This window comes from Larimichthys crocea, chromosome XVII (assembly GCF_000972845.2).
Source record: "Larimichthys crocea isolate SSNF chromosome XVII, L_crocea_2.0, whole genome shotgun sequence".
In the NCBI taxonomy this organism is placed as follows: domain Eukaryota; kingdom Metazoa; phylum Chordata; class Actinopteri; family Sciaenidae; genus Larimichthys; species Larimichthys crocea.
Window position 1 is genome coordinate 16,423,702 of NC_040027.1, and position 23,311 is coordinate 16,447,012.

At 40.5% G+C, this 23,311-nt stretch overlaps 1 protein-coding gene across 4 annotated transcripts in view; it reads left to right on the plus strand.

Moving 5' to 3' along the window:
• hcn2b (hyperpolarization activated cyclic nucleotide-gated potassium channel 2b) overlaps positions 1-23,311 on the plus strand; it is a 42,625-nt gene that overhangs the window by 9,671 nt on the left and 9,643 nt on the right. For 3 of the 4 annotated variants that reach the window (XM_019272379.2, XM_019272380.2, XM_010730623.3), the window contains 4 exons: positions 8,109-8,327; positions 17,197-17,343; positions 18,103-18,343; positions 22,098-22,262. In XM_019272379.2, the coding sequence (XP_019127924.2) occupies positions 8,109-8,327; positions 17,197-17,343; positions 18,103-18,343; positions 22,098-22,262 (772 nt within the window). The remainder of the gene's footprint in view (positions 1-8,108; positions 8,328-17,196; positions 17,344-18,102; positions 18,344-22,097; positions 22,263-23,311) is intronic. The other variant, XM_027290566.1, reaches the window with a different exon arrangement.

Below are 23,311 nucleotides of genomic sequence, written 5' to 3' on the forward strand. Positions count from 1 at the left end.
CGCTGTAGCTTTCTGTTTTCCTTAACTATTTCTTGGTGGGAACATCACATGATCTCTTTGTCTAAGTTCAGCAGACTGGATAATTCCTTCCTCGTGCTTTTGTCAGGTGCACGATGTTTCCTGAGTCTTCTAAGCTGTCGCCGAGAAATGTTTTTATACGCTGAGAATGAACCTTCTAATTTTGGCGTATAGATTTGTGATACTCAAGCCTCAAAAATACTGTGTACATGAAAACACTGTGTACTCTGACGCACTGGTGTACGTGCCTGTGTCCATAGGTTTGTGTGTGTGTGTGTGTGTGTGTGTGAGAGAGAGAGAGAGAGAGAGAGAGAGAGAGAGAGATCTCCAGGAACAGATGGATCTCACACCCATTGACCCTGGGGGACTTCACTGTTGCTTCTCTGTCGTTCCGTCTCTTATTTCTCGTTTCATCATTGGCCATCTATATTTCTCACTTCCCCTCCATACACATTAGAGACAGTGATGGCAGAAGTACTCTGATCTGACATTGAGTAGAAATGTGTATTTTTGCGATTTTGCACCCAGAGTGTCTTATGATCAAAAACTAGCAAGTTGAACAGCTTTGCTAACAGCCAAACATCAAGCAAACGCAACAACACAAGACATAGCAGGCAGCTAATATTACTTCCTAATCCAACAGGAAAAACCAGCTCGTCGTCTGTCTTTCAGACTTTTATTTTTACAAAACTTGCCAACAACTAAAAGTTGGTCCCAGATTTACTCTTGCTTGGTCACTCTTTTTTTTTTTCTTAGCTTCTTTCATTAATGTACACTTCGATCTTTTGGCCTCTGCCATTATGTCCATAGAGGTTTCTGAGCCCAATTACATTGCCACCTTGCTCAGCTCCGGTTCTGGCACGACACTGGCGCTGCACCTCTGAAACGTTTCCGTAATTCCAGTTTCACCATAATAGCTGAAATAGTTTGTGGTCTATGATTTCAAAATTGTAGCAGAGTAGGAGTATATAGTATCAGAAAACAAAAATACTAGTAGTACAAGTACCTCAAAGGTGTGCTTAAATACAGTACTGAGTAAATGTACATACTTTCCAACAATGGCGGAAGCTAACAAGAAGCCCACTGCTCTGTCCCAACCAACGACAGTATAAAGAGTGTCTGAACCAGGCTGGAAACATGTTTATTTCTGCTGTGAAGTTATGGAGATTAACACTTCCGCACTGGCTTCACTTGGTGCCAACTAATTATGACTCAAACACAGTAAACATTAGTAATATCTTTGACTTTTGGTTTAACTGAGGGACTTTGGATGTTCCTGGCCTCCTCTTAAATCAAACATGCCTCCCCTCATCAACATCTGGAGTTGTTATCTCCCTTGCACAGTTGCGCTCAACTCTAATTCCAAGCCGCATGTGGTGCTGATGTTTCCCAATCTCAGAAAACAGGCAGCTTAGATCACATTTTTGTGTATAATGTTAATTATCACCAAAGGGTATAAACACAGAGAGAACAGATTACTAGACCCTCCCTTTTACATTCACTTTTCTCTGTGATGCCTCAGATTGATGCGTGCTGTTTACGTCTGTGCCAGTGAGCACCCGAGTGGCTTTGGCCGCCTGGCGTGCTTGTGATGCTTTCTAATCTCAGCGTAATCAAGGTCAGAGATCCTCTTCATCGTGGCTTTGAGATGAGAGACGCAGCGTTAAATGATCCTCATCCTCGTGCTTCACTTAAGGCCGGCTGGCTGGCCGGCTCTCTGGCTCTGGCGCTGGCTCACGACTCCACCCTGTTTTTCCTTTTTGCGTCATCCGTGCACTTAGGTTATGGAAATACAGTCAGATATAAACAACAGCATTAATTCACTCACTCATAAGGCACTCTTATACCTGCTTCCTTGTTTCAGGCTTTGTGTATATGTGATACGCAGATAAGTGATAATCGATATTCTTCTTCCTTCTTCTCCTTCCTGTGATGTCGATATCTGTGACGCAGCACAGAGTGGTGTTTATTATAAGGCTGATAATCAGGCTCCTGCGGCAAAATGATCACACAGGATCAATTAATCATTGCTGTTATTTAGCGGTCTCTGTTGCGTGGATGACAGGTGGATTGATCCTATCTAGAATAAAGACTCTCTCTTCCTCTAAAGGTCTGGTTCAGTCTGAGCTCTGTTTCTGTATTTAATATTTAGGATGCTGCTACTGCTCCTGCTGACACATTACCATAGAGGAAGAGTTGCTGTAATTGCAATCATGCACTGATTTTCGTGGATTTATTTTCTGTGCAAACGTACACACAGATGCAATTCAAGAACTCCTCCTGCTTTGAAAGTTAATAAGGATATCCTCCATTCACTCAATTACTGAGGCGATCTAACAGGCAGGCGGCCCTGTCAGCATGCATGAGAATAATAGACTGTTACTGAGATCTGTGTCTGGAGGTGTCGGTGTGTATGTGAGTGAGTGACAACTGCCTGTTAGGAGCCTATCTTTTTCATTATTAATATGGTACACGTACTATAAAGTCTAGCTGATCTCAGTAACACAACATCAGTTATTTAAATACATTTGCAAGAGAAGAAACTTTGAATCGAGTGTTACAGTTCTGGATGTTTTATACAGGTAGTCTCAGGGTATTTTTGTCTCGATTTAATGGAAGAGGACACTCGTACACGTGGGCTGGTTAAGTACGGGCCGAGTTGGAGCTGCAGTCTTTGTGGGGCAAGTTGCACCTGTGAGACCAACCCCATTTTAAGAAGAAAAGTTGTCTTGTAATATTTATTCTTTATATCTTGAAAATAGTGACTCAGCAACTTAAATTCTGGATAAGGTACAGAAGATAATAATAATAAATTATAATAATAATACATTTTATCTATAAGCATCTTTCTGGATATTCATAAAATAACATAAAACAGTACACTAAAAACTAATTGAAAGGTGTGTTTTTGTCAGAGATTTGAATGTCAGAAGCTCGGTGCAGTCACGGATGAGTTTGGGGACACAGTTAGCAGCTACAGAGAAGGCTCTGTCACCCCAGGTTCGGTGCTCGGTGCTCGGTGGTGGAGTCAGGAGGTTAGCATCAGATGAACGGAGGCTGCGGGATGGATTGTGGCGATGGAACAAGTCAGTGAGGTACGAAGGGGCCTGGTTATAGAGGACACTTTTCAAATACTCTTTCCAAACGCAGACACGCTCAGACTATTTTCAACTGACGCTGCAGACAACAGTTGTTCTTACTCTGAGGTAACTTTTTGCATTTTGTTCGGTAAGTCTAACTAATTAACTAGATTATTACTTAAAAAAACACATTTAAAAAACATTTAAACATTAAAATTATGGAATTGGATCACTTCTGCTTGAGTCCTCACAGGAGAGTGGATCACATCCCTCCACGTCTCAGATTTTTGAGCTGGTATCCTGCTGTATGTGAGTGAACTGACTTTAAAATACTGCTGCTTATAAAGCACTGAATGGTATATAAGATACATTTCTGATTCGCTGCTCCGTTATGAACTGTCCAAACCTCTCAGGTCGACTGGAACGGGTCTGCTTTCTCTCCCCAGAGTCTCAACTAAACACGGAGAATCAGCATTTAGTATTTATGCACCACCTATCTGGAACAAACTCCCAGAAAACTCTGCTCTCTAAAATAAGGGCTCAAGATATTCTGTTTGTCACTGCATTTATTAAGTTAAATTTGGTTTATTTATATCTTGCACTGTGCTGACATTTTCTGTCACTGACATCTCATTCTGTTTCGGCTTATTTGAATTAGTTATACTTTTAAACAATTAAAAATCCTATGTGTCTTTTTATATTGTGTTTTCATTTGACTTTGTGAAATGTGCAATTTGCCTCAATAATATTAGGGATCCTCAAGCTGTCATGATGGCATACAAAGAGCAAACTGATGGCTAAGCCCTGAATGTTCAAAACAGTTCAGATTTTGTTACTTGGGTGTAGTTTCAGCTAGTTTACTTTCAGTTCCCTAGTGGTCCTTCTGCTCTAGGTGGGCCGGCTGTCAGACAAGTTGAGACGGCATGTACATCCATCTCCAATATGGTGTATGGGTTGTATATGTGGATAGCAGTGCTTTGAGCTGAATACTAAGCATGTTAACACATGATAAATGAGGCCAGCAGACATCCATAGAGCCGTACTGTGTTCTTCCAGTGTTAAATTCAAAAGCAAGACAGGCTTTTTCTTACTACCATGACTACAACAAAGGGCTACATCATACTTCCTCACACTGCCTATTCATTTGTCTGTTCATAGGCTGGATCCTCTGAAAGGACACGGCCTATAAAAGTGAGTCCTTCAGAGGACCTGAAGGCCAGAGTGAATCTTCTCTCCCTTATTGCAAATAAGTCTCTCCTCACAAACTTGTTTCAGTAGTGCAACTGCAATTTTTATTCCTCTGTGTCGCCTGTCTGCAAAAAGTTCCACTTGCACGGATGAATTTTTCGATTTGCTAAAAAGGAGAAGAATGACAGATGTGAACACAAAATTTGGCCAGCTCGAAAAGAACTTCAGTCTTTATACATAGTAAGGCCTTATACAACAGAGTGAACAGAAGGGTGTGATAACCATGTGTCAATATTTAAAGAACAGATTTTGAAAACATAAAGCCCCTCTCCTGTTATTCCCATCCTCCCTGTAGCTGCCGTAACGTTTTTCTGCAACTGTTCAGCGACGTATGAATCGTGTAATTGCTGAACCCCTGCTGTAACTCTATAGAACAAGAAGTAAACAGATCGTTTCATCTAATCTGTTGCATTATGTGGAAGCTGTTTGTTGAGTACATGATGTTGAACTTCTTCCTCTTGATATCTGTCAAAGGAGAAATATCAATAAAGTTAATGAACTCAAACCAATGACAACAGCAAATTGAGCAGCAAGCTATGGTCCACGGAGTCGAATTATTCTCACAAATCAATTAAAATCCTGCCACATGATTTGCAAGCATCCATTTCACATCTGATGAGCTCAGTTAAGGATACACTGGAGTCAGCTCAGGGAGACTTCCATAAACCAGATGAAAGGAAAACACTGAAATCAAGTACACACTTTATGTTTCAGCTATAGTAACGGTGCGTCTCTTGGGATGGCAATGTTGGCGTTGTTTAGTGGGTTGGCCCTCTCTGGTACAGACTGCAATACTAAATATATGTCTAATTATACATTCATAGGATTGAAATGGAATGGAATATTAATTCATCCAGTATTTTAGGACAAAAAAATGATTTGGTACCACACCTAAGTTGAGTTCAAGTGAGAAGAGGATTCAACATTGCAGTTCAAGTGATGCAACCACCACGATGCCCTTAAATTTGGCTCATTACTCCTTTATTTTTATTTCAGCAGACACTAATTTAAGTTATGCATGAGTCAGGATAAATATCTTAACTTTTAATGTCCACATTTCTTATTAATATCACTAGCAGACACCAAACAGCCTTGAAACTTTCCGTACTTATTTGGATTTTGAACACAAACACGGACCCACTGGATCTAAATAATAAATCGCCGCTAACAAGGTTTCTTTTTAATGTCAGTGTCATCTAAATGTCAGTCCTGTCAAGCAAACCAAACCCACTAGACTGTCAGACAGGCACTGCCACGTGTCAAAGAGATGCAGCACGTAAACCCAGATGGATGTGCCAGCATGCACGTACAGTACACTCTTCTAAACTTACGGCATCATGCATCATAGATGTCCCATACTCCCTTTGTGTTCCTCCCTAAATGTATTACGTACAATTAGCTATCATCCACGCTGCTCAGTGAAGACCGATTGCAAATAAAATGAACACAAGAGATAATTTCATTTGTGCCCCTCCTCACGCAGGGTGGTATCTCTGTAGAATTAGTTTATTATGTTACTATGAAGTCTGTAATTTGCAATAGTAAGAGACAGCTGTATACTGTGTCAGTTTTAATCAGCTATTATCTCAAACTTAAACACATCCTGACTCGTCACAGCTGGTCAGCATGTGTTGTCTCTTTCTCAAAGGTTTTTCCTGCTCGTTTAGTCACATGCAAGGGAATTGTTCAACATATTGGACTTTGTGCTTCTTTGCTTTCTTGCCAAGAAATACAGTAATCGAGAAGTTTGACACTCCTGTCCTGCCTGTTGAATATGAAGCTCCAGCCAGCAGCCGATTAGTTTAGCTTGGCATGACTGGAAACAGCAAGAAACATGCTGGTTAACAAGCACAAACTCCACAAAGCTACTGCACCTGGCCAAGAAATAGTGACATAAAACCAAGGTTTCTGGGTGCTTTAGATGTGGTAGGTGGATTTTGGACCTTTGGACAAAGCGAGACCAGCTTTTTTTCCTCTTTCCAGCCTGTATGCTAAGTTAAGAAAACCTAAAAATATCCAACTATACCTTTAAAGTCTACATGTAACTAGACACGCTATATCCATTTTACTTTATTGTATATGCAAACATCATACATGTTTCAGTACGTAAACTTGGAGCATCACTTCTGCCCAATCCAGGTTTTCTGTTGCGCTTTATGTTTGTGCGGAGCAGAAACAGGAGACTCGTCTGTAAACGTAGGCGCTGACGTTGTTGAAATCATTTCTAGGAATACAGGAGCTGATTCATACCTTTCACCAACACACACACACACAGAGTAATGCATCTTCGACCTGTAGATGAGTTATGCTGTTACTGGCAGCGCGCCAGTTGATTTACAGTAATGTTGTCTTGTAAATGTGACAGCAGCAGATATTCTGTTTTATCATCAGGAGTCTTTGTAAAGATCACAGACAGACCATCTAAGTGCTAGTTCTTACTGGGAGTTCTTCATAGATCCCAGTAAAGTAGTACTCTGTCCACAGAAGTACTGTATATATATATATATATTGTGTGTGTGTGCCAGTCAGACAGATAAATGCAGTCATGTGTAAGAAGGTGTTTATTTCCATGCCTAGGCTCTAGGTTAGGGTCTCTCTACTCCTGCTGTTTATCCACCAGCAATGTGGCCAGCATGCTGATGGCTGAGTGGAGGCATTCAGCTCTGTGTCTGTTCACCGACCCTGGGGGCAGTAGGGAAGAGATTCACTGAGGCAATGTAAATGTTCTGTCAGGGTGTGTGGGAAATATGGATGACAGTGAGACAAGGACTGCAGTTACATGGCCACATTGTATAGAGATAAGAGCAAAGCTATGAGATATGACGTTGGTGCTTATAACCTTAAAGGCCTCAAACTGTTGTTTCTCTGTCTTTTATCATCACAAAGTCCAGTTTATCTCCTCAAAGAAATCCAAACAACTCATCCAGCTGACAACTCAAAACAGATAGGAAACTTTCTGAAGGCATGCACGCCGGAGCTCAGCTCTTATTCTGAGACCAGGGGCGAGTTTCTGGTTCTCCTGCTGCATGCATTTAAAATCTTCATTCGGTTTAGCCTGTACATCCTCTCTCACCTCCTTCAAAACCAACCGAATTTGAATCTCAAATGAAATGCAAATTCCCCTGGAAAAACACAAATCAGATACAAATCCAACGAGTCAATCAGTGAACACACCACTTGTCCCAGAGAGGGACAGACGGCGCTTGAGAAGAAACACATACAGTACACAGTGTGCGAACCACAGCTGTTTGAGGGGAGGGTGTGACTGTGGAGGGCTTTTTAATGAATCTAACATGGGGGAATTAGGGTTGACTGAGTGTGTGAGCACCAATCAAAGGCAGACTGGAGCAGGCAGATGTAGAGGCTCCTCATTAACACCTTTTTCCTCTTTTCCTTCTGCTTGGTGCTTGGTGATGATAATAAGGCTCTCCGCCAAACCTTAAACAATCATCAGACACAGAGTCGTATACTTCACCAGGGATGAGCCCTCTCATTCTTAAAATTCACTCTCTCTATCAGCACTTCTGCCACGCACCAACTTGTATAACTTTTCACTGCATTGCGTCTACATTTGGCAGAGATGCAAGGCTCAGGTCATCAGGTCAAAATCTTTGCAGCATGGAAGTAAAAATATAAAAGTAAGGAGCTATTCTAGGAGGACAGAATAACCTTTCTCTGCCTTCTCTTCTACCTTCCGTAAATTTTGTTTTCTTGTTTCTTTCTTTTTTTGTCTCTTTGCTCTCCTTCCATCTCTACCTACAGAATGACTCATGGAGCGAGCTCTACTCCTTTGCCCTCTTTAAGGCCATGAGCCACATGCTGTGCATTGGCTATGGAAGACAAGCCCCAGAGAGCATGTCGGACATCTGGTTGACCATGCTCAGTATGATTGTCGGAGCCACCTGTTACGCCATGTTCATCGGTCACGCAACCGCGCTCATCCAGTCTTTGGACTCATCCAGACGACAATACCAAGAAAAGGTAAGAATCTTACTGACACTCAGTTAGCAAACCAAGTTAATGTTGATTATGTTGATGATTTTGATGATCAAAGAATTCTCACTTATCCAAAGCAGTATATAAAAATGCAGACAGATGTGGTTTTATTTGTCCCGTTTTTGAGATATTCAACTCTGAGATTCCAGAAATGCTATAGTGGAGAACTTTTTGGTGTTTAAAGCATTTCAATTTTTGTCTCATTTGCTTTTTTTCTGAGAGTTAGATGAGAAGATCGATACCACTTTTGTGTGTTTGCGTTAAGTATGAGGTTGGAGCCAGGAGCTAAGTAGCTTAGCTTAGCATAAAGATTACTAGCAGCTTTAAAGCTAAAAAATAAACACGTTATATCTGATGAAAACAATGACAAGTTGTGGGTTTTTTGTGGAGTTACATGCTGTAACAGTTTCTTCCAAGGTCTTTGTTTCCCCAGTCTTTATGCAAAACTAAAATAGTCTGCTCCTCGCCCACACTTAATGGATGGACCTAAGATCATTTCCTCAACTAACTCTCCCTGGAAACAGAACAAATAATATCTAACTATTCTTTCGATTAAATCCATGGTCATTGAGTAATCCACAGACCATGCTATTAATGGTTGTCATTGGAGCTACCTTCTACTGTAGAAATAATCCTGATGAAAACTGTGTTCTGTGGATTATCCAGAGTTGATGTTGTTGTTGATATGTTTTTAATTTCGTTTGTCTGAGAATGCTGCACTGGGGTTTCTTCTTCATTCAATGGACACGCCACCACAGTCCTGGAGCTGAGAATACTGCAAATTTTTACCCGATTTTGACACGTAATTTCATAAACTTGTCGATGTTTTTAATCATTCAAATTTGGCTGGGTGCTTAATAACACTTTCTTCTTTGGTCTGACAAACTCAGAAGACATATTTATTCTTACTTTACACAGACTTTAGAGGAAACTGGTGCACCAAACCATCTATCTGGGTAAATAGTACAGCTCTCTAGCTTTTGTGGAGAAAAGAACAGAAAAAAAGGGAGTGGTGGTTTTTACTAGAGATCTTTAGATCACTGGTGAAATAAATCACGGTTTGAGCTACAGGATTACCTTGCCTGGGTCATGCCTCTGTTTAACGCATCGCAAGACACCATAAGGAGACTCCATAAGGAGCTTGCCCTCCACAACGATGTGGATAAGGTTATCACATCTGATATGAACAGAGAGGGTCTGTTCATTTGATTCCAACACACTTTGATAGGAACAGCATCTGTTCCATTAGTTCGATATTCATGGCTGCAGCTTGCTGGGCCTCGCCCTGTCTGTCATCTCCATACAACGGCAGATCAAAGCTTTCTTTGTCTGCAGGCCAGGTAGAAGAGCACGCTCCTGCTTTATAAGGCCATGGTGTCAGCTGTGCTCTGTGTCTTGTTAGCTTCCTTAGATCCTGGCTGATGTGGAGATGTCTTATGCTATCTGTCACTCTTGCACATGCATCAAGAGACGCACATACACATCAGAGTGATTGGTCAAGCTTTGTTGTTCAGTCATAGCCTCTGGCCAATGTTTAGAACAAAGGCTGATCAGGTTTTCATCTCTCTTTCTGCGTCACATGCTGTATTGACCTCAACATGTAGCTTTATTCTGTTTATGTTCTGGCTCTCGTGGCTTAGTTGCGATGTACATCATGTTGGAGAGAGATGATCATCTTGCTTGATTTTCTAGGTCATGATATCAGCGAGTATGCATGATGATGTTAGCAGACCAACTCTTGCGTGGTTGGTAGATTTTAGTGGAATCTGTTGAAAGGTTAAATCAAGGTTTAAGAAGGATGTGATTAGTGTTTGGCAAGGAATGGCACTACAAAGTGTCCATTTATGAAAACATTTATGTATATGCAATGTATGTGCAAAGACAATTCTGAGATTTCTTTCTAAATACATTAAATATGTTGGAAAATAGTTGCTGAAAACATGAAAAGACTTTGAACGACGAACTCTAACGCGAGTTAGAGGTTAAAACAGTTTTCAGTCCAGGATTTTGTGGGCGGTCCTAAAGGGTGGCTCGATGACACGCTGAGGCCACCCTGAGCATCCCCCTGCAACCCCTAGCAGAGAGACTAATTCATCTTGCTCAAAGTTTTCGGAACTCATCTGACATTCATTTTCATTAATGCCAGCAATCTAAAGGGCATCCTCTTACAGTGACCACAGAGACTAAAGTGAAAATTTGAGAAAAAAGGGCAAACGAGCTGCTGAGTCTGTCCTGGAGTCTCTGTTTCGTGTCAGTTACGTGTAGCACTGCACTCTATCAGTGATGTGACGTCTGCAGCTACAATCAGTTCCTGCTATCACTCTCATTCTCCATTTGTTCCATGATGCACAGCAGTGAAATAATGAGCAAAGTGGCATCACCCTGCCAGGCCGGACTAAGACAGCTCATCCAACATTCTGTCCCTCTCCAGTCCCCCATGACTGTTTGTTCATCATTAACCAATGAACTGAATCATGCTGCACTGCAGTCCACAATAAGTCTCACTATCAGATAACAGACTGGAGACAGAGCTATGGGTTGGAACTGGCGTCTCTGACAAAAGACATTCTTTGTCTAAGATAGTGTAAATGCTGGACTTGTATTGACATAACACAGAGTAAACAGTAAGCATCGCGCTCAGCCTTGAGACAGAAATGTCATAATAGCTCCAGCACTAAGCATCTTCTCCTGTCTGGACTCTAACTGTTTACTTTAGGGTTCAAGAGTTAAAACAAAGCATGCTGGTATTTTTTTCTGCTTCATCAGAATGGACACATGTTGTTTGGATAGCGATTAGTTTAGCAAGTCCAGGGACAGGGATATAAATAGACACACACACACACAGTGAGTGTGAGATAAAAGAGGGGCATATTAATGGAAACACTGTAGTAGTTCCCAACAATTGAGTTGTCTGCGCTTCTGTCGGAGCGGAAGATCCTGGCCTTTACATTACGTGTCACACATGTAATGAGCTGTGCACGTGCAGCACGGTCCTGTTATTCTGTTCACTCTGCGGATGAGAGGGCTGTAACATACATACATGCAACGCTTACTACAAGATGAGTCAACACTGTGTTTGAATACTGCCAAAGCACACACGACTGACCTCCAGTATGATATTTAAGAACAATATAGAATGGCAATAATAAGGAGATTATATAGCCTACCTCTTAGAGCAAGATGCTTTCTGGTTATTGCCACAAATTATAGGCCTGGCTATGGATTTTCATAGATGTATTCCACTTGACTTACACACTAAAGTGACTATGAGAGACAGCAACTGTGTTCAAGATCTAAGCTCAAAAAACAAAATGTGAATCAGGAGTTTCTGCTCTGACGTTCTATGTGGCGAACATATTCATGGTGAGAAACAGGCTAATGTTTCTCTTCATGGCACCAGCTTTAAAGAAACAATTAGCCTTACTACCTTTTTTCAGCCTGTCTGTTATCACCTTCTCCAAAAGTGTGAAGTTTGTGGTGACATTGCAAAATAAATATGTTTGTGTAATATGTCATGTAATAATGCTGCAACTTCATGTATCAGAAACTTTGCGGATTAAAATGTGCAGGATTTTTTATTACGAATAACAATTAAACTTACAGTATGGTATCTCTTTTCAATAATTTCTTTGAATCTGAGCAACACGTTAGAAATTTAAAATTTTAAAATCAAATTTTCCATGTTGAAAAATTTCCATGCATCTCTTTCTTCCTTCCTTTATCCTTGCCTTACACCTAAGAGTAAAAAAAAACGAAATGTGAAGATGATGTCGTGAAGATGCAGATGCTGTCACTTGACTTTTTGTGCATGTGTCGGTGGGTGTTCACAGTACTATAGTACAAATGAGGCAGGCAGTGGTGGCCGCTTAGCCTTTTTTAATCTTTTGTCGTCTCCCTCATCCCGTGTTTCTCCACGACACTCTTCCCATCTCCAGCCCTCCCCTTGCTTCTTCTGTCCATTCGCCCTTGTCTGTTGGGGAATACACCATCTGCCAGCGGACACCTCACATGGACAGAGGGCATTAGCCATTATGTAACTGCACTCCACCTCCCCCATCACTTCCTCCCCCTCAATAGCAGTAGAGCAGATTTGATAGATCAAACACAACGAGTGGAGTTCGACAAAAAAATTAAATTAAACGGTCCACTTACTTTCTTTTCTTGGGGCTTTCAAACATACAGTATCTCACAGAAAGAGAGACAGACATGGGTGAAAGCTCCAGAAATAAATCACAAGTGGAGCTTGAGTTAAGACTTTTGTTTTGTCAGACACTATTTCAGAGTCTAAGATGTATTTTCATGCTCAAATTAAATGAAAGGTTCTTTAAAATGATTCCATTGACCAACAACAACCATTCATTCTCTGACGTTGACCCCAGTTGTCACTTTTCTGATATTCCTATTTTCTCCTTTATGTTTGGTTTATATAAGAGAAATCAACATTTGATAATGGCTTCAGAACACTTCATGACAAGAGCAAATGTCTCTAATATTAGAAATATACTGTATTGGTGAATCACAATGAAATCAGGAGGGGGAAAAAAATGACTTACATCACACACTTTCTGACATGAACTTCACTCGTCTCTTCTGACATGATGTTTTTCGGTCCCTCCACACCATCAACACACACATTTGTAATGTAGTGAGCATATGGCCTCATCTTTGTGTCTGCCTCAGGGTGTGTTTACACATTTGTGTGTTTATTTCTCCGCTCTTCAGTCATTGAGCTAAAGGATGCTGCTCAAGTCAACTTTTATACACTCAGGACCTCACGCACGTACACACGACACATATAAGTCACATCCTGAGCTCTGACACGGCCCATTAATAGGAGGGCCAATTCAATTTCTCCATTCCCTCTGTGGCAGCTTACAGTGACAGCCATGCATCATGCTCTCAAACCACCAACTAGGGGTTTTATGTCCCATAAAAAACCTCCATGCTGTCCACAGGCTGAGAGGAACAGATTGGATTTTAAAAATGTGATGTAGTTTTATACGAGTAGGAAGGTCTTATCTGTCATTTCTGGCCACAATGTTTCATTTTTACAAGATGGACATTGTAATTTTAATACAGTTTAGACAGGATCTTAGATGTGTCAGTGTATCTGCTAGTGTTGTGCAATAAGTGGAATATTTTGAAGTTATGTTTCTGAAAATGTGCAATAAGTGGAATATTTTGAAGTTATGTTTCTGAAAAAATCTTCTTGGAAAGTAAATATTCATTGCACATTGTATTAGGCTATAAACATGGGGATTTGTTCATATGTACGGATTCTGCGTCAGTGTTTGCGAGACACTTCAGGATGCCAGACACACGTCATCTTCCCCTTCAAACGTGATAACACAGCATGCATTATGCATTTTCAAAACACTCGATAGAAATAAATTTCAGCTCACACGGCCGCGTCCCACTTCAACTTTTGTAATTAAGGAGTGAGCGAATTTTTTTCTTTTCTTTGGGGGTAGGGGGTAAATATGACGCCCTTTGAGCCTCACTCCAATCCCACTGACTCTGAGTGACATGGTCACTAATCTAAGTCTAATGCTGAGGAAATCAGAAAGTCAATAAAACGCAGCTCCTTCAACAAACACTTTAAAAAAAAAAAGGAAAAAAAAGGGGGGAATGAGAGAGAGAGAGAGAGATGTCAGTTCAGTTTAATTGAGACTGTCACACGCTGAGTCCTGAGGCAGGAAACACTTAATAGGAAGCTCCCAGTTTATCCTCATGCTTGATTGAATGAGCCGGATACGCTGAAAGTTGGCTGAACCGTTATTGTTACTGACACATGGCAAATGGGGAGAAATTTGTCAAGTTTCTAACTCTTTTTTTTTGGTTTATTTGGTTTGTTAGTTTATTTTTATTTTTATTTTAACCGTCTCGTTTGTTCTAAAGAGAATTCATATTGTTGTTGTTGACCTTCAAGATGTGTCAGAAAAGACGGCTGAATGTGACAGCCTATAAGTGTTTCATTCAGTTCCTGCCATAGCTTTTCGAGATGAGTGAACCATGGCCCGAGGCAATTAATTAAGATTGAGATTAAAATTGGTTTATGTAAGAAAGAAAAAAATGTTTTTGCACATGTAATGTCATTATATTGTTATATACAGCATGTATAAGGTCATGCTCTATGTATGCAGTATTTATTTGTGCAGTATACGCTGCTTTATATCATGGAGAGAAAATCCTCCTGCAGAGAAATAAAATTAATGATGTCCTATCACGACAGCCAGTCTGTGCTGTATTAAGGATATTATGATTTGCCATGTCACCCAAGCCACCCGGATCAAGCTTCCATTTTATTCTCTAACCCATATGTCACCTTACCCTGTGACAAAATGTAATTTCCTGAACAGCGAGCAAGGTCATTGTTAGCGCCTTCATTGGTCCTCCATACATGGTGTGTCCTTATAAATTGTGACTGTCTGGTCAAGACTCCCAAGTGGGACAGTATCGGCACTCTGTATGATTAAAGAATCGGATTCCTCTTGACACGTACAGGATGTATGTTCACACAGAGGCAACTAAAGATCATCTTTATAGCTACTGTTTCTACACCTCATCTGTTGGCCAACCAGAGACCTAACGAGATAAAGAAAAAAGAAAAAAAAAAACAAAGTGTTTGAGCCATAAACAAGCCTGCAGTGATTCTTCACATAGTGTAGAGTCTACACACCTACATGTATTGCTCAGTTCAAAACATTTTTTTAAATGGTTATGGTCCTGAACTGACATATGCAAAGGTCAATAACACATGCCAGGTTTTGGTTTTCCTGTGTTGTTTCATTTTGTTTGGCTTCATACTAACATCTCACCTCAAATGGCACCTAGCCTGTCCTTCAGTAAAAACCAAAGTGAGAGTAACTCTCAGGATAAAGCAGTGGGTTGTGTTTAGTTTTTCTTCTTTGGTGTTGCTGAGTCACCGGCACTTTCGCAATTCCAGTCATGTTGTTTCATTCATAAAATAGTGATGCTCCTACTGCAGGAAAGTAGCCTACTGTTTATTTAAAGAGTGAGGACAAAGAAAATATGTTTTTAAATGGGTTGTGTTATGATGATTTTTGTCATATTTGGTTACTGTAACGTGAATCTTCAGTTGAGGTCAAAACATTGAAAACTGACTGCGATGACAGCTCCAACTTCAAAGGTGGAAGGTAAAAGATTCATAGCTCTGCCGATTACTTCACAAGATGTAATACAGTAAGTGTCACTGTAAAAAGTGTTATTACCCAAAAGGTAACCATCATATTTGAACTCAGAAAATTTGAGCTGCATCCTGTTTTATCTTTTCAAGTGTGGTGTTGGACACGGGATGATGGTGATCTCCACCAGACTCTCCCATGACCCTCTGCTTGAAATCTGATTCACTACTGATTCAATTGACATTCCACAGTGGGATGACTCACACCACTTAACACACACTTGAGAGACTTTACGTTTACATTTACATTTTGAAGCCACTCCGACTACGTGGCCACATGGATTTGTTGCGCCTCTTGCATAGCATTGATCGTTTTAACAGCTTTTCCGTCTTTTGGTTCGATAAAAAGTTCCTGCAATGATATTTAGGCTTTTTGTTTGTGTGTACCAGTTGTTGCATCTTTCTGTATCTTCTTGGGTTTTAGAGTCGGCTGCTTGTATAACAGGAAGTGAACAGATCTCCACTGTATGTATCTGTTGTCATGTGTCCACTTTTTCACCCTCAGGATGTTGTTGTGTACGAATGTAAGGGTGTGTTGACGCGTGAAACCACATACATACATTGTCCCATCTTTCCCGCTATAAATAAAACAAACCTAAAAGTAATTTGTGTACAGTGAACGTGAAATAATAGCTATATTTATCCCCCATTTGACACGGTGCCATCCAATTCCACCTTACAAAGAGAAGCTATACAGTAGATCCAGCAGCTGCTATTTTCACAAGGAATCCAGGCATGAAATGGAGCATCATAATGAGTTGAGAGAAGTGGACATTCAGGCTGCTTTTGGTGTAGATAAACATTACAGTGTTGAATGTGATGGTGGGAATCACTTGGGTGAGCAAACGCGATGTGATGCAGCCAACCTCGATTTCCAGCATCTTCTTTTTTAGCCACGTAGTTACATATTTATCAATTCCAACATAAATAACAAACATCTCCCTTTCTCAGAATAGTAACTCGAGTGCACAAATCCCCACTGCTTCCATTTAATTATTTACTTATGTTTTTTTTTTTTCCTGTACGATCTTTATAGATCATGGAAGAGTTGTTGTCATATATTTATTTCATGAAAAAACAAATAAAAAATAAACCCACTCACATTTGTACACTGAGAAGAAGAGATTCATGGTTACTTTCTTCTCTAAACATAGTAGAGCGTGATGAATCCTCATGGGTTTAACAGAGCTGTCATGTTTCCTTAACAGCTTCATCACGGCTTTCCTCTCATAGCTACAAGGAATAAATGGGTCACGGGATGTTCATGTTTGCAGAGCTGTATGTCTCAATAACACACACTATAGCTGATGATAAGACCGACTGAGAAGAAGTTACAAATTGCTGAAGAGTAACAGAAATGTGGGGAGAGAGAGATGGGGAATGACATGCGGGAAAGAGCCACAAGTCGGATTCGAATCATGGGTCGCAGCGGCAAGGACTGAGCCTTTGTACATGGGGCGGTTGCTCTACCAACTGAGCTAAACGACACCCTGAGAAGAAGTCATTTTAAGTAAACGTGAAATGCGTCGTGTCCCCACAGCTGCTACAACTTGCAGTGCAGTAAGATAGAAAAAAAAACAAACTTTAAGCTTAAGTGTTCCTTTATCCTGTTTTCATTGATTTTGTTTCTTCTCTCTCTCCATCCTCCAGTACAAACAAGTGGAGCAGTACATGTCGTTCCACAAACTACCGGCCGACTTCCGACAGAAAATCCATGACTACTACGAGCATAGATACCAGGGCAAGATGTTTGATGAGGAGAGCATCCTGGAAGAGCTTAATGAGCCTCTCCGTGAGGTAAGGAAACACCCATACATCCACTATAATGTGCTAGTTCACCCACAAATACACACACTTCACAACTGTACACTGAGGTAAGTGGACTGAAATACATTCATCATAATACTCATATATAGTATCTTTCAGCCCAAAGGAAAACTTTTATCCAAACTTCTCTGTATTATATTTCACTCATTACCTGCCCTTCAATGAACTCACTTGAAGTTTTTACCAGTTTGCAATGATAAATAACTTTAAAGAAAGGAACAGATGGATTTAAATTGGTTTTCGCATAGACTTTATGTTCCCACGCACTCAAAAGCTGCTCTTTCTGCTGCCAGCGGAAGAACTGCGGTTCACAATAAACGAGGTGCTCTTGCTTGAAGGACAGCTCAAAGTGTGCTCAAGGTAACGGAAGATGAAGAGAAAAATAAGGAGAGTACTCAAATGAGCTGTGCCCTCGAGACAAACATTTCAACGTGTACTGAGTGTTTGCTTTTTTTATTATCTGGATTTTAGTATAAACAGTTATTTACCTTAGTGTTTGACCTCTTTTCAAAGACAAGAAGAGAAGTAAACTCTGAATCAATACTGAAATCAATAGTTTTACTTGCTGAACAACCAAAACAAAACACTCCCTAAACAAATTAAGTCTCAGCCCCAATTTTCCACAACTGCCTGTTGAAATTCATGCAGCGTAACATTTTAACAATGCTGCACTGTCGCATGGAACACAGACAACGTTATGACCCAACGCTGTTTCCTGTCGACATTTAGGAAATCGTCAACTTCAACTGCCGTAAGCTGGTGGCCTCCATGCCGCTGTTTGCAAATGCTGATCCCAACTTTGTGACGGCCATGCTGACCAAACTGAGATTTGAAGTCTTCCAGCCCAGAGACTACGTCGTCAGAGAGGGCACCATCGGCAAGAAGATGTACTTCATCCAGCACGGGGTGGTCAGTGTCTTGACCAAAGGAAGCATCGGCATGAAGCTGATGGACGGCTCCTACTTTGGAGGTTTGTCAGCTTATGATCGTTCAGATGATATTAAGGCTCGAAGTAGCGCATAATTAATAGCGCTGCCGCTTGATTGACAGGTAAGTGCCGTTACAGGTGGCTTATTCGAGCATGCAGGCGTCATTCTTAGGCCTTAGATGATGTATATCTTTGCCAGTATTTAGATTAACCAGGAGGCGGAAGAAGCAGTGCGTCCAACATGGCGCTTTGGAAACCTACGGGGTGACATCAATTATTATACATTATGTAACATAACACAGATACAATAGATTTGAATAGCAAGCTTAGAAATTGTATTCTGCTCTGTTATATGCTATTCTGTTGTATTCATAACATGACATAATAATAGAATAAAGTAAAACAGAACAGAAATGATTGGTTCTACTCAATTATGTTGTAGTCAGTGCTAGCGGGCATGTGTTATTTACACTTTGAGTCCCACTAGAATCCAGTAGAGGACTATCACTGATGTGTGTTTACTATTTAAATAAGAATCATAGCAACAAGCGGATAAAGAAAGAAAAAAAAAACAGCACCCTGACATTTTACTTCTTGTGCAGTGTTGCCTCACAGCCACTTCTGTCCCACTTTCCCGTTCTGTTGTTCCTCTGTGGCTGCCTCTGCTGCCATCATCACCCATAAACCCACACAGGTGTGCACAAACACACGCCCCCAAACTCTGCTTTAAGTCATGTGGGTTGATGGTCCAGGCTACATTTTTAACATCCCTCTGACCTCTTGCAGCAGACCAGAGTTCAGTGGCAATAATGTGCCAGCAGCCTTTGGGGCTCTGTTGGAGTGACACACACACACACACACACACAATTAATAACAGCTAATTAGCACAGCGCAACAGTGATGATGGGGGCCATTTATAATGTCAAGCATAGACTGTTCAGAGTCATCCCTGCTGACATGGAGGAAATTTCAAGTCTGTCTTCATACACAGAACTGACAGTGGGCAACATTGTTTAAACACATCAGTGTGGTGCAGTGCGGTGTGTATTTGTGGTAAAATCCCTCAGTTATTAAGTAGCAGGAAGTAGATAGTTATATCAGGCCAAACATGTGACTTTGTTCCAATTTATATTTATAGAATCTAGCTGTATTTAGATTAGCGGTTAGAAACGTTTTGGATCACAGATTGGATATATGTTACACATACTACAGGAAATCTCCTGTCGTTCGCGATTCTTGGCTTGACACTTTTCTCATCAGCGAACTTTGGCTGCATCGGCTCGATTATTGCACTTGACATTTAGAAAAAAAGACAGAGCTTTGCAAACAATTTTCTGTGGCTGCAAATGCAGCTGAGTCTGCAGCTTAGCCTTTGGCTTTTTTCAAAAGTGCTGTCTGGCAGAACAATGCACCACTTGTCCAGCCACAGCCATCACATTACTTAACATTTGTTAATTAAATAACTTGCTTGATCTAAAATCCGACTGGGTGAAAATACTGGAATATGAGTTTTGTACAGTTACATATTCACTGCCTGATGATTAATCTGCATAGGTTTGTGTAACTGCTGTTGTGACTGTGTGGGTCTAAACTGCCAAAGCGTTCACAATATGTTGCATCAAAGTCACTTTGTGTCTTGTAATTAAAGTAATTTATATTTCTAATCGTACAGATGGAGGAGCTTATGTTGTTATCTGATTATCTATGAACTGGCACACATTTTTAGAATTTAGAAGACAAGAATAAGAGAATGTGTTTTTGTGTGTACCAGAAATATAAAAGGGGATTTTAGATGTTACATTTTCCATTAACGGGAACAGGAAATCATGCCACCTAGACTAAAGAAAAAAAGTTAAGGCAGTCATGATCCCAAACAGTGCTACAAATATTCAAATCACTGCTAAAGTGAATTGCACCCATCCTGGATTTCTCTGTATTTGAGGATAACACTTGCCCCATTCTCAAGCTACAAATAGTTACCCTGTGGTTTGAACAGCTTTTTAATGCAGCCCACGATGGATTCATTAGTTAGACTCTCCCAGCACTTCCCGCTAATGATGCTAACAATATGCAAATGGGTGTGTTATGTATGAGCAGGAAGCTCCCGAGTGACAACTTATGAAAGGACGTCTGGAGCATCTTGTAGACTTTTTCCACAACTCTTACAAAGCTGAAGCGTCTGCAATGCTTAAAACCTTTATTTCACAAACAAAACTGGACGAAACTTATGCAAGAAAGAAAACTCTACTGAGATTCACCAAATTGCTCTTTAATAAATAGAGTAACGCTGTGTCTACATCCCACGGTTCTGTCTAAAGTGGTCTATACAGCACATCCCACAGCTTTTAGTTCCATTACAGCAGCTGGCCACAAACATATATTCAGCAGCAGAACGTCTATCTGCTTAGGATATTAATCATTAATCTGCTGTGCATATATAAATCCTCTATCGGATAGGCAGAAAACATGGTCATACTTAAGGTCATTCTTAAATAACCTCTGAATACAAAAACACTGTATCCTGACTCATAGTCTGTGAATGTACTGTACGTACAGTGCACATTTGTTGTATAGAGACAGTGTTTGCATGGAAGGGAAGACACACTGAACATGTCCAGCAGTGATAGCACAGATCCTTCATTATTTCTTTTGTGCCTTTTTTGGGAAATACAGTTATTATGCTGCCTTTTTGAGAGTTGAGATGAGAAGATTAATACCACTCTAATGTAATATTGTATGAGGCTGGAAAAAGGGAAACACCTAGCCTGCCACTGCAGAGATAAAGAACAAATTAGTATTAAAAAATGTGTAAAAAAAACACATTGTAGACTCTAGACAGACCCGGGTTAGCCATTTCTCCTGTTTCCAGACCTTGTGCTAAGCTCAGCTAAACTGGCTGCTGGCTGTAGCTTTATCCTGATTATACAGGTACAAGAATATTATCAATCTTCTCGTCTAACTCTCACTAATAAAGAAAATAAGTATATTTCCCAAAAATCTGCAATATGAGCATTTAATGAACATTCTACTTGAAACATATGAAATGCATGTGTTTATGTGTCCTCCTGGTCTTCTTTGTGCAAACAGACCCACTTACAGTCCATTCCAGTATAGTCCCCCCATGCATGGTCTTAATGGAGTCTCCTCGTGTTTTCGTTATTTCTCTCCTTTTCCCACAGAGAGTCAGGGGAGGTCGACCTTTCAGGCGGGGGAAAAGGAGGGCATACGGTTGTCAAGACAACAGTCAGCCCCAGCCTACATAAAATAAAGCTAGAGAGAAGAAGATAGTAGATGAAGAGAAGGGGAACAACTGAACGTAATGAAGCTTAGCTGCACGTCTCCAAATATAGAGTGTGCTTCCTTCGCAGAGCTGTCAGTGCTGGAGGAAATACTCAGTTTTACTGTCAGTGGGTCATCCTGACTACACACAACAACCTCATGCAAACCAATTTCACTCAGATCACACATTTGCTCGAGGCATAGAGTTTTGTACGGGCCAAATTTTGTAAGGCTCGACAAATCCAAACATTTAAATGTACAGATATAGACACTAAAAGTTTGGGCCACAGTGTACTGAAAAAAGAAAGGAATGAAAGTGAGTACAACCGAAGCATATCTTTTGTGTATGCTATTTTCTAATTGTGTAATAGCAGGGTATCCGTTTCAGACTGCTCTCCTCATTTATAGTATCTCTGTTCATTTGTCTCTTTTCACCATCTGACACCCTAAAAATCTGTCAGTCTGCCCATTTTGTGATCTGACTCTCTCTTGTCTGGTCTCTCTTTTACCCCATCAGAAATCTGTCTGCTGACCCGTGGCAGACGGACAGCCAGTGTGCGAGCAGACACCTACTGTCGCCTGTACTCTCTCTCTGTGGACAATTTCAATGAGGTGCTGGAGGAGTATCCCATGATGAGGAGGGCTTTTGAGACGGTTGCCATTGACAGATTGGACAGGATAGGTAAGAAGGCCACCTGGTTCAACAAAAAAACACCATCATTTGCCTTTTTTATATTGTTTAACAGTGTATTATAATATTACATGGTGTTTAAACCTGAAGATTTAGTTTGGATCTTATTTTTTATTCTTGTTTTGTTTAGTTCATTTGGACAGAAGTCTACAGCTTAGTCATTATTGACATTATTATTCTCAGATTTCTGTCATGCCAAGCTATTTTTTCATTACTTGTTTTCACTTTGCCTATTCAGCATGATGTCCGATTTATACACAGATAAATTCAGACATCTGACATCTGATATACATATATACATGCATATCGGACCCATAAAACCATGCAGGTTTGGTTTCCAGTCATCAGATTTCTGAGCAGCCAAGAAGCTCATGTTGCTTTTTATTGCTTTTTAAGCCCTGCATTGTGTCTTTAGAACAAATATGTAACAGATTAATCTAAAGACCATTATATAAAACGGGTCTTTAGTCACGGATGATTAGCATTACGCTTCACTGATAACAGCCACAGGTATGGTGTCTTCATATGAGTCAATCACCAGATTAAATCGCGCATAAGGAAAATGTATTCATTCATTAACGTGACGTCTCTGTCAAAACACTGCACTATCAGACAGCTGTTATGTGCTGTGTGAATGAGCCCAACAGGGACTTGCGCGTATGATGAAAGCAGTTGAGGCTGAAAATGTATTCATGGCAGTCGAATACTTCCTGTGGATGTCTTCCATTTCTGAAAATAGTCATTCAACATATGTGACACTTGTGAATATCAAGGCAGAAACTGCTGAGCAATATTACTTTTGCACTCTCTCTCTCTTTTTGTCTGTAGTCTCCTTCGATGAATTTATAGATTTGTTAAAGTGACTGCTCAGCAGTGACTCTGCCTCTTTGTTTTGAAAGCAGAAAAAACACACACACACCAACATGCACAGCTTTGTCTTAGCAAAGCCTTGGGAGCCCCCTTCTTAGCAAGTCAATAGACACATGGTATTTTTTTCTACCGATGTCACCCCCCCCCCACACTCCCATCACATGACCACA